The sequence below is a fragment of the Serinus canaria genome, chromosome 7, assembly GCF_022539315.1.
Source record: "Serinus canaria isolate serCan28SL12 chromosome 7, serCan2020, whole genome shotgun sequence".
NCBI classification, from domain to species: domain Eukaryota; kingdom Metazoa; phylum Chordata; class Aves; order Passeriformes; family Fringillidae; genus Serinus; species Serinus canaria.
In genome coordinates, this window is record NC_066321.1 from 11319816 (window position 1) to 11336257 (window position 16442).

The following is a 16442-nucleotide window of genomic DNA, read 5'->3' on the forward strand; positions in this document are numbered from 1 at the left end:
ATAAGCCTTTGTATGTACCCCAAATATTTGGGAGAGCGAGAATGTGTAGAGGCAGGAGAAATTATTGTACATTGCTAGCTGGGTACCCATTGGTCTTCTCCACCTGTAGACCTGAATGAGGGAAGGATTTCCTGAAGTATCTCGAAACAGATCTCAGAATCTGTCTCAGATGCACTTTAAGGAAGACGACCCATGTTGCCAGTGTTTGTGATAGGTGGCATTTCTCCATTTCCTAGTTCACTTTCCCCAAGGAGGGCTAACATTTTCCTTTTTAGGTCTGATTACCACCCAGCTCATGGCACCTATTAGAGAACTTCTAGAAAAATGGCCCTTTTTACAAAATTTATCTTTCAAAACAAAGAAAGTATTTGTGAACAAAGAAAGGTATAGTGGATGGCACTGTTGCATTTAGTGGGCTGAATCACTAGTGAGCATTTTCATCACCCAGTGTAACAGCTTGTGAGCCTATTTCTGCTCTCAGCACCTCAAATTTGCTACCAGAGTAGTTCGGGACATAATTACAGACAATGGTTTGCCTGTGTAAATGAAATCAGCCTTTATCCCTGCATATGAGCAGCTGCTGAATACAGGTTTCTTAAGGGAAGAGAGAGTCACAGTATTTCAATTGACTGTTGAGCCTTGAGATTTCTTTGGGTGTGACTTAATCTTCAGCAAGACTTAGAGTGCTCTTTTAAATATTCCAGCTTTGATGTTAAGTAACATTAAACTGAAATGTTAAAATTTTGAAGGGTTGAACACTTAAAAGGGAAATACTTAAGTCTAGCTGGAGACTAGCTGGTGCTGCTGACTTGGCTGATCAGTCTGAATTTGTACAGCTTCAGGAGATGCAACACAATCTTGCTGATCCCTTCTTTCCCACCACCCCAGTTTTCTCTTCATTGCCTTCTGACAACAGGCAACTTACAAAGCCTGTGCAGGCTCCTTTTGAGAGAGTGCTGTGATGCCAGCTTTCACCCAGTAACCTTGTTTTCAGATAGTTGTCTTTTCCATGTAGTAAGAAATGAAAAGAACTTCTCCAAAGATGGCTTCAGCCAAATCCTCAATGGAAAGAAAACATGGTGGGTCATTCTGTGACCTCGGCTCCCTCTGTACAATTGCAGTTGGATCCACTACTTTTGTTTGAGCTGGATTTGGCCTAAACCCACAGTGTCAATACTGGGAATCAGTGCTTGGGTCTGTCAGAAGAGCTCAAAGGGTGATGGAAACTTTGCTGCTAAGTAAGGCCTTTAAGCCAGTGGTGCCAGCCAGGGGGTTTTAAAAGAAGCTAATCTTCAAAACAGTGTGGTGTAAGAACTGTGGGTTGAAAGAGAACTTGGCAAGTGAAGTTTATTAAGTGTGCTGTACTGTAGATAGCGACTTCCTCACATTAGAATTTCTTTGCAAGACTCTAAAATGAAATGCTGCTAGTAATATATGGGGAAAGAGAAATCACTACCAAAATCTCTGGTATTTTTCATTGTAGATTTCTTAAAAGTAAGAAAAGAGTTGCTGAATATAGATCTGCTCCTAAAAAAGTTTTTAACAGATATTCTCACTTCTGAGATCTCTAAGGGAAATTGTAGCCAGTATGAGTAGTGTAACAGTTAGGAGATAAAGTCAGGCATTATTATACCCACTTTTATTTTGCAAAAACTGTATTTTTAATTTGCTAAGACACATTTGCTATACGTTTTTGTTGCAAAAACAAACCCTACATAAGCTTCTGACATAATTCTCTATGCTTTTTCCCACCCTTCAATATTTTCCTGCCTACAGCTGTTAGGAGACTCCAGGAGCAAGGTACTAGTGCTTTCTTGACTTTTTATTTCTACTTTCCAACTCTCCCCACCCTGTTGCTAACACCCATGGTACTGCACGTGAGTTAATTTCTATGCTTCAGTCTTCCAGTCCTAGTGGAAGCAAAACTCTGCTGGCTTCACAAGTCCAAGACCTGCAGGACTGGACACTGAAGGAATTCTGTAGCAAGCACTTTAGAATATAGATGATTTTTTTTTTTTTGGATACATTATCTTGTCAACCCCATTATTTTAAGGTTTATTTAAGAAGTTTTTTTTGCTGCCAATTATGCTACTATTCTTTCTGTAAGGATCAAGGCAGTCAAAGATGTACCTAAGGGAATTAGGTCCTCTAATGCCATGCTATGGAAATGAGTGGGATTTGAGTACTCAACTCCCTTAGCAGCCTCTGGAAAGAATCATAGCCCAGACTAACAGAGAAATTGCCATCTCCTATATCCAGTGCATTTCTTGAGTCACTTCAGTATTGATATCAAAGTGACTGGGCATGCCAGCACAGATTCTTTCAGCTATTTTTCCTAATCTTTATTTTTTTTAAAGTAGAGGTTGTATCATCATAGCATCTGTAACAATGGAACTGACCATTATTGCCAATAGAACATTTATTGTATTTAATTTCATTACCAGTAACTTAATTCTACTGGGCATAAATACATCATTTTCATGCTGGGGAAGGCAAGCTCTCTTCCCCTGAATCACTCAGTCTCCTTGAAATCGGTGGGCTCTGTCTTGCACTGCTGTGAGAGGTAAGCAGGCAATGCATGGTGACATCTTTAAAACACTTCAGTCACTATAGCAGTAGCACTAATCTCCTTTTAAGTGATTGCAAATAGAATGTTTTGCTTTTGGCATCGATGTAACTATACATAACTTGCTAAGTCTGAGTTTCCCCTTTTCCAGAAAAAGCCCGTGAGAAGGAGGTATGAGCCCTATGGGATGTACTCCGATGACGATGCCAACAGCGACGCTTCCAGCGCGTGCTCGGAGCGCTCCTATGGCTCCAGGAACGGGGGCATTCCGCACTACCTGCGCCAGACTGAAGATGTGGCCGAGGTCCTCAACCACTGCGCCAGCTCCAACTGGTCTGAAAGGAAAGAGGGGCTCATAGGTCTGCAGAATTTACTGAAAAGCCAACGGACACTGAGGTGACTTCATAGTTTTCTGGTGTAATTCATTAGGGATGGCTAAGCCAGAAGGCAGTATTAGGTACCTGCCTTATGGAGACAGGACGTGTTTTCCATGGCTGTGAAGGCTTTGTCTCCACAATGTGGGATTGCAGTTAACTTTTGGAAAGGTTTCTGCTGTGTCATCAGTATATTGGTGGCAGTAGTGTAGATAGTGCTCAGGTAAGCATGCTGTCTTCTCTTAGCCTTTATCCATCTCATGAAGACCTCCAGTGGTAGGTTCTTGTTGTAGCACAGTAAGATTTCCCACAGTGGTGCTGTTGTAAACATACTCAAAGGGTGGTGCCATTTTTACATTGGTCTGTTTGAACCTTCAATGTTTTTTCCCATGGCAATTTAGTAGGTGAAGCAAACATTGCACTTACTCTAAAATTACTTGGGGTGTGTGTTTCAAACCTGAGATCAGACAGTGCTGGTGCTGGCTGTACTTTGACTCTTTATGTAAGGCTGTGTTAGATGTAATTATAGATCCTGTTTGTAACTCTTGAAAAATTTTATATCAGAAACTTGTGTCTTATACATGATGTAGTTTGTAATGTAGAAGGAAGTTTCTTAGGGCTGTGAAGTATGTGTACCAACTCTGAAACTGCATATGGTAGGAGAGGGAGGCCTTTTTCCCTTGCTGAGAACCACATAACCCATTCAAACACCTTTGGCACATCACACCTTTAAAGGGTTTTGGAATTATCCAGTAGGACTCAGAATTATCCAGTAGTTATTTGGAAACTCCTTATGGCCAAAGGTCACATTAACTAGACAACTGGCTCTCAGGCCATAGACATTTCACCCTTAGTTTGTGGGGAAAGTGTTTGAAATAAGCTGTTTATCTCTTGGCTCCTTTCAAGGTTAACATTGACAATTTTATTTTTCTGTTATGAATCATATGTACTTAAATTATAGCTAAGTTTATAAGTGGTTGTTTAGAGCCTCCCTACTTGGGTTTGTGCAATTGTTTCTATTTTCAAAGGGCTTCACACTGGCTGAAAAGAATTTGATGGTTCATGTGAACAGTCCGACTAAAAGTGTACTGAGGGCAGGCCTTAAAAAGTTGGTTTCTTGCCATTATAAAAATATTCTAACACTTCACATGATGTGATCCAGGCCTTAAATGAGAAGTGCTACAGGTTTTTTAAATGGGTAGTTAGTCTCTAGATCACAGATGCTTTTTGATGTGGTCTATTTCTGAGTCTCTTAAAAGATACTTCCACCATGTATGCGGTCTTTTTTCTTTCTCTTTAACAAACTGGAAAAACCATGGCACCTCATTACTTGTGTGAAAAAGTTGGGTAAGATTTTGATTTTGCCATAAAAGTGTGTGAGGATTATAAGCAAGGTTTGGAGTGCTGCTGGGAATAGTTGCAAGGGAGGAAGCGCTGACAAGTTTTGGTGATGGGGCTGTTTATCCAGGTCAGTAGATCTTAGCAGAAGTACTGGTGGAATTAAACTCTTGATTTCAGCCCTGCTGGTTGTAGTGTTTAAACTGTGCTGTCACCAGTCCCTCAAGCTAGCAAGTTGTCTTAGCTTTGATCCTGAATAATTTTTAAGTCTGTCCCAGAAACCACGCCTCTGTGCAGTTACTTTTTAAATTTGATACTGCGTTCAGTTCTCTATATTTCATTTTGGTTTTCTTTTGATCTGCTTCCTCCTTGGTTCAGAGTTGATCTGGTGCCTGTTCTAATGATTAGATTTTATCATCCTGCTTGTTCCCACGGCATCTTGAGAACATCATCAAGGTCATTAGTCCAAGGGGCAAGTCTGTCTTGTAATTAAACCTGATGCCTTCTGTTGTGGTGAAACACGTTAATAAGAGGCGGTGATGTGGTTGGGTTTTCTTTAGTATTGTGAACTGAAAGATGGCTGATCCTGTGTTAGCTGGGATTTGCATATCCAGAGATGTGCAAAGTGGAATGGCACTTACCCATCCTCTTTGTTTCTTACAGCTTCATGTGGCCTACTTTTTTAAGGGCTCCCCATAAGCTCTCCTAAAAAAACAAAGCAAACGAGTCCCTTAAGGAGATGTTCTTCCATTGACTGTTACAGTTTAGTACTTGCATTGTTACCTTGGGTCTGTGAGCTTTTAGAAACAGACACACATATACTTGCTGTCTTTATATAACCTTTGTCCAGAAAGAAAATTCATTAGAGTAATAAACAGGGGTTCATTCAGAGACCTGCAATCTGCATGATGTCAGGAGAGTGCTGTAGTCATTTTGAGCCTGTGCAGCCTCACCCTGAATTAAGCTGACAGTTTACTGTGATGTTGTTGCAAAGACTTTTCCCTCCCTACCAGACTCTTAAACCCATTGGTTTTGTGCCCTTTTAAAATTTAATCAGCCTTTCATGCATAGATTTATTGGGGGAAAAAAAGTCCTGTGTTACTCAGAAACAATCTAACATAAAGCATCCGTAGACTACTGCCTTATTCTGGCCAGTTCGAAGATTATTTTTAGAGAGAGAGAAGTTGGTGGATTGTACAATTAATGTTGGTCTGGAAATACATTCCTTGTAGTCAAAATCTTCAATAACTCTTCTCTGAGCAGTCAGTGTTCATTTCACCAGTTGCTCTGGTTTAATTGTAATTGTGAAAAATGTCTATTCACATCCGTAGTGTGCAGGAAATGTAACCTAACTGCCTTGCTCTGGATTTGTTTGCACCATAAACAAGAAGAGCTTCTGTATTTTTTGCCATTTTGCTTTGCAGGAAAGCTAAGACTTCTCAATACATTGCAGATAAGAGCTTTGGCACCAAAGAGTTCTGCATTTGACTCCAACTCAGTATCTCATGTATCGTTCTTTTCCCCCTGCCATAAAAAGAGCACTACTGAGCAGCTAATAATCTCTTATGAATAGGAAGTTAGATTGTTCCTTGATATGATTATCTTCTGATTTAATAGCTGGCCATTTGTTCATGTCCCTTCCATTTCTATGATTGGCTCCTGAATGTGCCTGCTTGCTCTCAGACTTTGGGGTCAATTCTGATCTGTTAATAATATGTGATTCTAGACCGATACTACTGAAGCAACTGGGATTTTAAACCAAAAGATGTGATTAGTATATAACCAGAAAGTTCTGATTTTACTTGAAAATTTGAAATCCTTGACACAAAAGAGACTTGAAAGACCTATGTTTAAGGTGAGAAAAATGCATGATTCAGTGATTCAGTGACCTTGACCCAGACAGAAACTACATGTCTCGCAAACATGCACATTTCAAGTTGTCTTCTGTAATCCAGAATATAAAAGAAAATAAAAACAGCAGATAATAAAATTGTCTGGTTTAAGATTTTTAAAAAATAAGTGTTTCTTAGATTCTTAATGTAAAACTGGTGATCCCAGCAGTTAAACTGAAGTGCCAGTAAAGGCTTTGCCTAGATATACAAAGTTTCCAGAAGTGTGACTGAAGTAACATTTCAATAAAGATTAGATCTTTCAGCTGTTAACATTTATTAGTTGCTTTTTATTTTCTTTGCTGCAACTAAAACGTTGGCATTAATGTTGTGTTTTATTTATGTCTTTTAGCCGAGTCGAGTTAAAGAGGCTGTGTGAAATATTTACTCGCATGTTTGCTGACCCTCACAGCAAGGTAAGATCACAAAGCCTTGGCTCGCTCTCCTACATTACTGTGTGTGCACACTGGGCACTGTTCCAAGATGAGTGGTTTGTATTTCTACGCCTGCCATCTGCTGGGGAAAACTGGCATTTGAAAATCTCCTTGGTTTGCATTTCTTTTACGAGGAGGGGATGTGTCTCAGTCTCTTTTGTGTTGCTAGGAACAGGTTACTCCATGCTGCCTGAGGAGTAGCCTAATGCCTTTCAGAGGTCACCTCCTGGAGCCAGGAGTTCAGTTTGATTTGCACTTCTCTAGGGTGTATTTCTGGTGATACACAAGGAAGAGTGGTCCTGGAGGGGTCGTGAGCCACATCACACACTGGGTTTGTGTGTTGTGTACACCTGGGAGCAGGTGTCTCACCAAGACACTTTTCTGGTCCTCATAATCAAGGTCCTCAATGCAGCTACTTTGCCTTCCTTACAACACTGATCTTTGAAGTTCAAGGCTGTGGCATGAATTTACAGACATTTCTTAAGAAGTAGGCCACAGAATGGGGAGGCAGGGCCCATAGGCATGTTCAAGACTAGTGGATTTCTATGGACTAAGGAGGAGCTAAGGGACAAACGAAAAGGGAATTTCATGCCCTTTTCTGAATTTTGCTAGTTGAGGAAAACCAGTATGGCTGTGTAAAAACATCAGCAGTTGGGTTAAATGCAGCTTGAGAAAGAATAAGTTATATAAATCTCTCTACTTCAAGACTCTTGGTAAACCAGTTTTAATAAATTATTGTTGGGTGGAAATTCCATGGGCGGGCAGAGTAGCCTGTCACAGGTCCTGCTCAAAATAGGCATTTTTTGCCTTAATTATACTGTGGGCCAGCTGTTCCACAGGTCTCACTAAGCTTGTAGTACCTACCTGTAAGTTCTAAATGCCTTTGTTCCCCAAGGTTTGTGTAGTAGAAAGGGTGAAGGTGTAATTATTTGTTTGCAAATTTCTGAGTAAGGTGGGAGTTTATTGCACACTGGGCTCAAGTATGTCCTTTGTGGCAGCAGTGATCTGTCATCTTCAGTGCTTCTGTAAAATTACTGATACAAACTCATTAGTTATGGTGTTAAACACATGTAGCTTTGTTCATATACCTGTATATAAACATGTGTTACTTTCTTGACTGATGAGACTGAATCTGATCCAAGGTATATAATAAGAGATTGTGTTTTAAGAAAATGTAAACTTTCAATGAATGTGTCTTTTATCTGTTGAGAAACTGCATCCTTGATCACTCTGTGTGCTAACGAGTGGTTTGTTTTGTTGCATGGCCTGCTTTGCCGTGGAATTCACAACAGAGAGTAAGTGTTTTCTACCCCTTCCTTCCTTCTTTCCTTCATTTGTTCCATGTGGTATTTTAATACAACACATTTTAGATATGTCTTGTCTGACTTTTTTCCAGAGCAATGTAGTCACTAAAATCATTCATTCATGAAACTCTTATAACAAAATCATCCTGAAACTCAGGCTGTAAACCCCCTTTCTCTTTAAATATTTTTATTTGAAGAACTGTATTTCTTTTTCTGACACTTGTTTTATTTATAGGTCTTCAGCATGTTTCTGGAAACCCTGGTTGATTTCATCATCATTCATAAAGATGACTTGCAGGATTGGCTTTTTGTTCTCCTGACCCAGCTGCTAAAGAAAATGGGAGCAGATTTGTTGGGGTCTGTGCAGGCAAAAGTTCAAAAAGCTCTGGATGTCACCAGGTAGAGTACTCAGATGGCAAATGTTGCTGAGGTTTTTGGGGATTACAGGAAGGTGTGACTTTAGAAATCCAGCAGTGCTGTGTATTTTGAGGGCTCAATCTTGATGAATATCAGAATAAAGGAGAAAAAAGTTATGTCACAGTGTTTCAAGTATTGAATTAAAAAGTCTATTTTCTAAATAAATAAAAGCATAAATTTCAAAATATATAATGGATTAATTTTAGGGTTTCGTGGGGTGGATAATTAAAAAGAAAAGAAAAAGTAGTCATAATCTAGGAGAAAATAGTAGGGAAAAAAGAGGAGAGAGATCAAAACCAGGTATGAACCTTAAGGACAAGATAAACCAAGCTGCTTCTAGAGATAAGGGAACAAAGCAGGGTCTGAAATGAAATGGACAGGCATGCCAACAGAAGTGTACAGACAGCAGAGTAACAGTGTGCAAAGATGCTGATTTAGCAATTTTCTCCAGTACTGTGTCAATAACTAGCTAATCCTTAAGCTTAGAGTTTTTCTTATTGATGGTAAAGTTACCAAGAAAAGCGTGTTGAAATCTGCAATGTAAGCTTTGAGGTATTGAGTTAATTTCATTTATGTTGCATTACATTTCTGCTTTTGTTTCCCTTGGACAGGGATTCTTTTCCATTTGATCAGCAATTTAACATTTTGATGAGGTTCATTGTAGATCAGACCCAGACACCAAACCTGAAGGTCAGTATCAAAAGCCATTTCACTAAAGCATCAATGTGCTTGTCTTAGCTTGTCATGTCAGGCATGCCATAAAGCACAGAACTCCTGAGAAGGTCATTATTGTATTATGGGCTTGATATAGAAACTATATTGGCAACTTGGAGACATATCCCAGGAATACTTCCTCCCCACAACGTGATGTAAGTCTTGTCTTGTCAATCTGTAGTGGGATCTGTTCCTATGGAAAAAAAAATGTACCTTTGCCAACTCCAGAGCTTCACAAATCCCTTTGCATTTCTCAGGTCAAAGTTGCTATCCTGAAGTATATCGAGTCCCTGGCAAGACAGATGGATCCAACAGACTTTGTGAATTCCAGTGAGACAAGACTTGCTGTATCTAGAATTATAACTTGGACTACAGAACCAAAGAGCTCAGATGTCAGAAAGGTAAGCCAGGATGATGAAGTAATTGTAGTCATTATTGCTCTTCAGGAAGGAGAAAAAACCAAACAAACCTGTCATAAAGGTAATGACAAGTTCAGTGATCAGACTCAAAAAAGCCCTCATTTTACATACCTCACTGTCCAAACAAAACTGTCAATTCAGCCCACACACAATTCTGAAGCATGTCTTCATATATTTTTTTACTTTAACTACTATTACCATACAAAAAGAGATCATGGTTTGAAAATGTGCTTTTTCTTGAGCATTCTGGAAATATCTTTAGATTTGTACTTTGTTTAGGTGAAGGCTTTGTAGACTGAAAGCTAGCACAACTTCAGTGTTATAATGTTGTTAAAAGAAAGTAAACAAATCAGTAAGCTGCCAGGGGCTCTCAACCCTTCTCTTTTAAGTGTTGTGTGTTTATTTCTACCTGGAAAAAACTGACACAATTAGGTCAGGCCTGGGTAATAGTTACCTTGTTCTTTATCTTGCTCTTGATGCAAGTGTCAGGCAAGCTAAAATGGGACAGCTAGTGATACTCATCTCTCTCAAGAGAAAAGCAAGACTTAGTTTTATGTAGCTGGCATCAGTAACACAATTTAAAATTACCTTCTATTTCCAGTAGGAATTAAAGGATTTGAGATGAACTTGGATTTAAAAATCCCAGCCAAATTTTAATAATTCCAGAATGTAAAAAATGTATGAGAACTTTACATTATATGTGCATAAAATGTTGACTTAATACTAGAATAACATGCAAATTTTTAACTTTATAAATAATAAAATTACTTTTATTTGATTCTGATGAAAAGATTGCTGGGTATCAAATGTGCTGCCACACACATGTGTGCAGCATTATCCAGCAGCTGAAGGAAGGCTCAAGAAGCTGTTTGGGTGTGTGCTGTTTGCGTGCTCACATACAGATGATTGGTTCTGGGGGAAAAAGGAACATTCTCTTTTCTGAAGACTTCCTGTAGGGATTATTCACAGTACTGTAAATGAAACTTGTCTCCCTCGGGAAAAAAGGGTACTATAAATTCTGGGCTTCCATCTGGAATATGGATTTGCATTTTAATGTTTCTCTGTCCAAAGTCAGAAAGAATTGATCTGGCAAAGCAGCTGCTTCTGTGTTACAATTCAGGTGAATCTCAAGCAGTTTATTTGGCTGCTGGGCTGTGAGGGGAAGTTGTAATTATTTTAGGTAGAAATATGCATTGAAAAGCAAAATCTCTTCATATTGCCCAGCAGGGGAAACATTCCACCATTAGGGGTCATCATTGCTGCGTGCAAAGGGAAGCAGAGAGTATCTGCTGCAGCTGGGAAATTGCATGTTTGCTCTTCCCTGTGGGCTGTGGGGGGCAGGTACTCCCTGTGTGGTGTCCATCCTTCTGTCTGTTCCAATGGCTTGCACAGCTCTGGCAAAACTTCCAGCAAACTCTACCTGAGTAGTACGTGGGCAGCTGCCTGGGGGCTGGCAAGAGATTACTGACTCAAAATTCTTTTTATTAAACCTTCACATGACTTGGATTTGCCTTTGGTGCCAGTAGTTTCCAAATAAATCATTACACAGTTAAGCTAATTTAGGCTACTAAAAACAAATGCACAGGTGATCTTTATTTCATCATACCATTGCTGTACTATGATTTTATTAAGAACATAGTACAAACCAGAGGCTTTAGAAGAAACAGTGCAGCTAAGGATTTATAAGCAATCATTGGCCATTATCTCTGTCAGGACTGTAGTTAACAGACTTATAAATTTATTATGCAATAGTGAATTGGATTATCAAGAGCCAATCTAGGCAGGTGAAATGTTCTGAAGAACACAATTAAATATTGTCATATTTTTTTCTGGCAATATAATTGAGGGGGAAGTAGTACTAGTACCTTTTTAGTATCAAGATGATTCATTTAAGCATCAGAAGATTCTGCCCTTGTGGAAGGTATGATGGTGGCCTTCAAGATCTGTGATTTTCTAAATGCAAAGCAGACCATGCCCTGTAAATACTGTGACAACCTGAAAATGGAGACGGCAGTGGAGATTATTGAGGAGAAGGAAGAGAATCAGTTTTGTCTTCAGGTGATTGAAGTAACACAAGAGGTCTGTAAAAAGTGTAAAAATAGTTTTTCAATAGAATTTGGTCTTAAGACTATCAGTGCAATGAACTCAGCTCCTTCAAGTGATAGGAGTGCACAACATTTGTGGTATGGAGAGCTCCTGGGTGCTGCAGTCCAGTTTCCAGGTGTGGCTGTGACTGACTTGGTGGAACAGTGATGCTGCTGCTCAGCTGCTCGTGGAGGCAGGGACTCTTTCCCCCAAGAAATGGAGTCCCACAGCCAATATCCTCTTCACTCACGTCTGAGTTGCTGAATTCTACCATAATGCCAGTAATACCTGTGTGTGGTGGCCATGCTGTTCTGCCTGGGGTTTTACCTGTTAGCAGAGGCAGATAAAGCAAACTTCCTCACACTGGTGATGTGTGTCAGTGAGGAAGGCATGTGGCTGCTGTGTGCACCTGGCAGTTAGTCATGCAGATCTGATCCTGTAACAGCAATCAGGGCATCTATTCAAGAACAGAACTGATTATATTTTCAGTCTATACTGAGATTATCCTTTTGTTAGTGATAGTCTGTCCAGTACTACTACTTGCTATGTGTGATGATCATGGAGGTCCCAGCCACATAGTGTTAAGGCACTGGAGAAAAACAGAACAAAAAATGTAGTTTAGCCCAAAAACCTTTTCAAACTGAATATTACAGCTTTATTAATAACTTTGTGTTTTCTTGTGACAGCACTTGAAAACCCTTAATGAGCACATTTAATCAATCTGACACAACCTGAACTACAGCTCATGTTTTGTGGCTAGTGAAATAAGAAAAAGTCAAAAGAAATGCTGTTTTGCATAAAGCAGTTTATGGTCCTGTCTGAAATGACATCTGTAGTTAGAACATGAGGTCTGCTGTCACAAGGAGAACTTGATGTACTATGAGGAACATGCAATTGATACTAAAGTGTGCATTGACAAAATGTTGTGATTCACTCTCAGGGCAGAAACCATTTAAACTGCTGATAGTAGCCATGAGCTATGTGCAGTTTAAATTATTGTGAAGCTTTAGGTTTAAAATAAGGTGATCTGCAGTGTGTTATGGGTAAATATTTGTCTTGTTTTAAAGATTGTTAGTACTTGTGGGTGTTTACCCTGCAGTCAGCTTAAGGTTCACTTCCTGCAAGCAGTGCTGGAAGAAAGGTGAAGACATTTGCCTTCCATGCTGAACAGCAGCCACAGGGTAGGAGCAGGTCCTGCAGTGCCATGTGGAGACCTGGATGGGCTGTGAGGAGAGCACCTGTTGGTGATTGCTGCACATGCAGCCACCTCATGGCTTTTTCCTCAAGCAGAGCTTATCAGTGGGCAGGGCACAGATCAGGATTTCAGATAACTGAGCTGTAATTTCGACTGCAGTGGCATCTAACCTTCTGTGAGATACTTGGCTTTCCTCTGCACTGATTTGTTTCCTTCTGTAGCAGGGTATTAATTCTGATTTTCCTCTGGAAATTGTTTAAGATTTGATGAAATAATTTTACAGAAGGCAGTTAATTACCGCAGAGAACAGTAACAATGGCAATGCCAGTACTGTGATGAGTGACCTGTGAGGACATTGTAAGTCAGTAACTTCACCATTCCAGTAGTGATATTGCCAGCAAAGTGGTTGTGCAATCCTTACGCAGGTAAAGTGCTGATTGAATTTGGATGACAGGCATGGGCTCTGTGTGGGAAAATACTTTGATCCTGGAAAAGAGCCATCAGTTTGAGAATGGAAATTACAATAAAGCTTCTCATTTGACTTTGGCCAAAGCCTACAGAAACCTCGTGTCCAAGGCTTGTCTGAATGGAAACTTTTATTTCACATGAGTGCCCAGAATTTGTGGGTGTGGAATCAGCGGTGAGGGCACACAGGATCTTAGTGTTTAGGAGGACTTTGTACAGGCTGAAGGGGAATGAGGCCTCCTGAAGTGGAGGGCCAGTGACAATTCTTACCATCTTGTTAATCAGCCCAGCTGTGGTCTTATTAATAAATAGCAAGATCTGTATTGCTTGATCAGTATTTGGACTACTAATCTCAGGGCAGAAGAAATTTTTTCCTTTGCTCCAAATATCCTGACTGGCTTCTCTGTTGATGAAACATTCCTATGGTGATTTTATTTTACAAGCCTCAAGGCATTTTTAGATGTTATGGGCAGCATTGTGTCACCTGTACATCATGTTCTGCCTTCCACTTATGTAACTGGGAAAACTTTTTGTTTCAACTGTCCCACTTGTCACTGCAAGCTGCCCTTGAATACAGGCAGTTGGATGGGTTTTGGTAAGAAAATCCAGATTCATTGCACTGAATCAAAAAGCCCAGGAGGGTGCTTGTGTTGCTCCAATTTTCATGAAGATTAAGCCCTCCTGAGAGTACCTTGAGGAAGGCCCTCCTTGAATTGCTACCACTGGTTTGCAGGTGAAGTCAAGGGATACACTAAAAAAAATGAGTTTGAGATCAGATTTTTTTACTAAAATTGATTGAGGAACAGTTTCTGAATTATGGAGAAGATGAGGAAGATTTCAGAGAGAAAACTGCAGGCCAAGAGACACTTCATAAGCTGACGCAGTCAATGAAGATGTATTTATTTCTGTAACTAGTAATCCTCAAGGTCATTTCTTCAGAAATATTGATATGGTCACTTTGGTTAGCAAAACCTGTCTATCAGTGAAGCCTAGATTGAGAAACTTTAAATAAAATATTTCTGTGATCTCTGTAGGAGGACCAGTGACAGGAAAGCAGACATTTTTAAGGGAAGGAAATTAGGTTCCTTTGCATGGTGATGCCCTGAGAACTCTTAAATCTCTTGGAAGTTTTAATCATCCACCTGGCATTGGTCTGATTTCAGCTGCTCTGAGACAGATATGTAAGAGCACTCTGAGAGCCTCTTAGTGAGCTGAAATGGCATTGCTTATTTGTGCTGGTGTTGGGCAGTGAGCTCTCAATGAACACAATGAACATGTTGGTCTCTACTGTTACAGCAGCAGTGGCAAAGAGGACATTTGCAGAAATGCTTTTGAATGGCAAATTATTTTAGTCCTCTCTAGCTACAGGCCCTTGCCTTTCTGGGTCAGGTTTCTCTAGCACTCTTGCAGTAGTCCTACACCAGACTTGTGCATCTCATGGACTCCATGATGAGCCAAGTTACCAGAGCACCCCCAGGCACTAGGATTTCATTTCAGGCTTATGAAATCTTAAATAGGACTATATCCATATTGCTGAGGTCAGCCTTTTAGCCAAAGAATATTCCAAAAAAAGTCAAACTCACTGTAAATGCCCAGAGGAATTTCTATCAGGCATTTAAAACATAGTCAGTGTTAGGAAAAATAGTGTAATGGACCTGGTGGACTGTAGTGTTTACTTGCTCAAAAGCTATTAGAACAAAAAGGCTCTCTGTGTCCTAGCTGTGTTTCCAAAATAGTATCCCTCATTTTCTGTTTGTTTTGAATTTGATGCTGCAGAGCTATGAGAGCCCAAATGTTTTTAGTGTATGCAGTGTAAGGAAAATGGCTTTCACCCAATGTTAGTGGCCTGAAAATGGGGATGTGCTTGTTGGGAGCATGGTGCCAGGGTGGATTTCCTTAAACTAAAAGCAGTTTAAATACACATACTCTGCACTTACTCTGTTTGCTAGGAGAGCTAGTGTGTGGTAATACAAGAGAAGAAATGGCTTCCCAGAATTTGTATAGTCACACTTATGTATCTGTGAACAATATGTTTGTATGTATTTGTCATTTAGATAAGCACTCATACACCTACACAGGTATATGAGATGTTTCTATTTTGAAAATCAAGTCTAGAGGTGATGTTTACATGCTGCATTGCAGAGCTGTTTGCAGTGTGACAGGTAATCCTGCTGTGCTTCCTCTACCATTTCAAAAATCCATGCAGATTAAAGTGCATGTTTTCATTGCAAACCATATGACTTCAGTAGCTCTTCTTCTTTCTAAGTTTATATGTGGGAAGTTTTGCCTGAGAATTCAACTTCTATTGTGTCAGGTTTTTAAGTAAAGTTTCTCAGTTGTTCATGAAAGGTAACCTGTGTTTCTAGTCCTGAAACCTGTTTTTTCTTGCCATTTTATAATGAGCAAAGTAACTCAGAGTAGCCTTCATCAAACTTGATTTCTGGGGTCATGTCTGGTTCTCAGGAAATAATGAAAATATTTGCCATGGTCTTTTCTGTGCCCAGGTCACAAAACAACAGCATTGATGAATCATAATCTGCTGTAGACTAGTAATCCAAACATGTGGTGGTTTGGTGCTGCATCTGTTTTGCTGTCACTTTTCTGAGATGCCTTTGACACTTGTAATGCAACTATCTCTGACTTGTAAAAGCCTTTTGTGATGTATAAAGTATGTACTGAGTAAAACAGAATAACATCATGGATTTAATCTGTTCATGTATTTAATCTGTTAAACAAATTCTTCCTTTTCAGGATGTGGGTATGAACAGCATATACTAATACAAGTATTTTGGGAAAACTGTGTGTTTAAAAACTTGTACTCAAGCTAATGTGCTTGGGTTATGTATAAACTGCTAAAACCATTTAGTGCTTCACATTGCCATGTCTGTGATGTGGATATCCTTGCTCATCTGATTCTAGGCCTGAAAAGAGAACAAGCAGAAGGTTTGGTAGATAGTTTGTTAGTTCGGTGCCAGCAAATACTTAATTGTCTGCTGGAAAGTTCACTGAAATAACACTTGTTTAGAGCTTGCAAACTCTCAGTAAATGTGAATAACTCACTTAACACCAGCTGCTTATTGGAGAATTGCAGCCATGTGCCAGTGTGTGCTAATGCAAGCTGCCTAATGTGCAAGTGCTACCCCTTGATCTCAGTGGATCTCTATTTGATCTGCAGTTTAGTATAAATCAAAGTGACACGAGGGAGAGCTTCTCTGCTCCATTGTGCCTTAAGTTATTAAAAA

The 16442-nt window shown here is 39.7% G+C and overlaps 1 protein-coding gene across 1 annotated transcript in view; it reads left to right on the top strand.

Moving 5' to 3' along the window:
• CLASP1 (cytoplasmic linker associated protein 1) overlaps nt 1–16442 on the top strand; it is a 169239-nt gene that overhangs the window by 115967 nt on the left and 36830 nt on the right. The window contains exons 24-29 of the mRNA XM_050976617.1: nt 2718–2962; nt 6520–6583; nt 7894–7896; nt 8141–8304; nt 8934–9012; nt 9294–9437. Of these exons, the coding sequence (XP_050832574.1) occupies nt 2718–2962; nt 6520–6583; nt 7894–7896; nt 8141–8304; nt 8934–9012; nt 9294–9437 (699 nt within the window). The remainder of the gene's footprint in view (nt 1–2717; nt 2963–6519; nt 6584–7893; nt 7897–8140; nt 8305–8933; nt 9013–9293; nt 9438–16442) is intronic.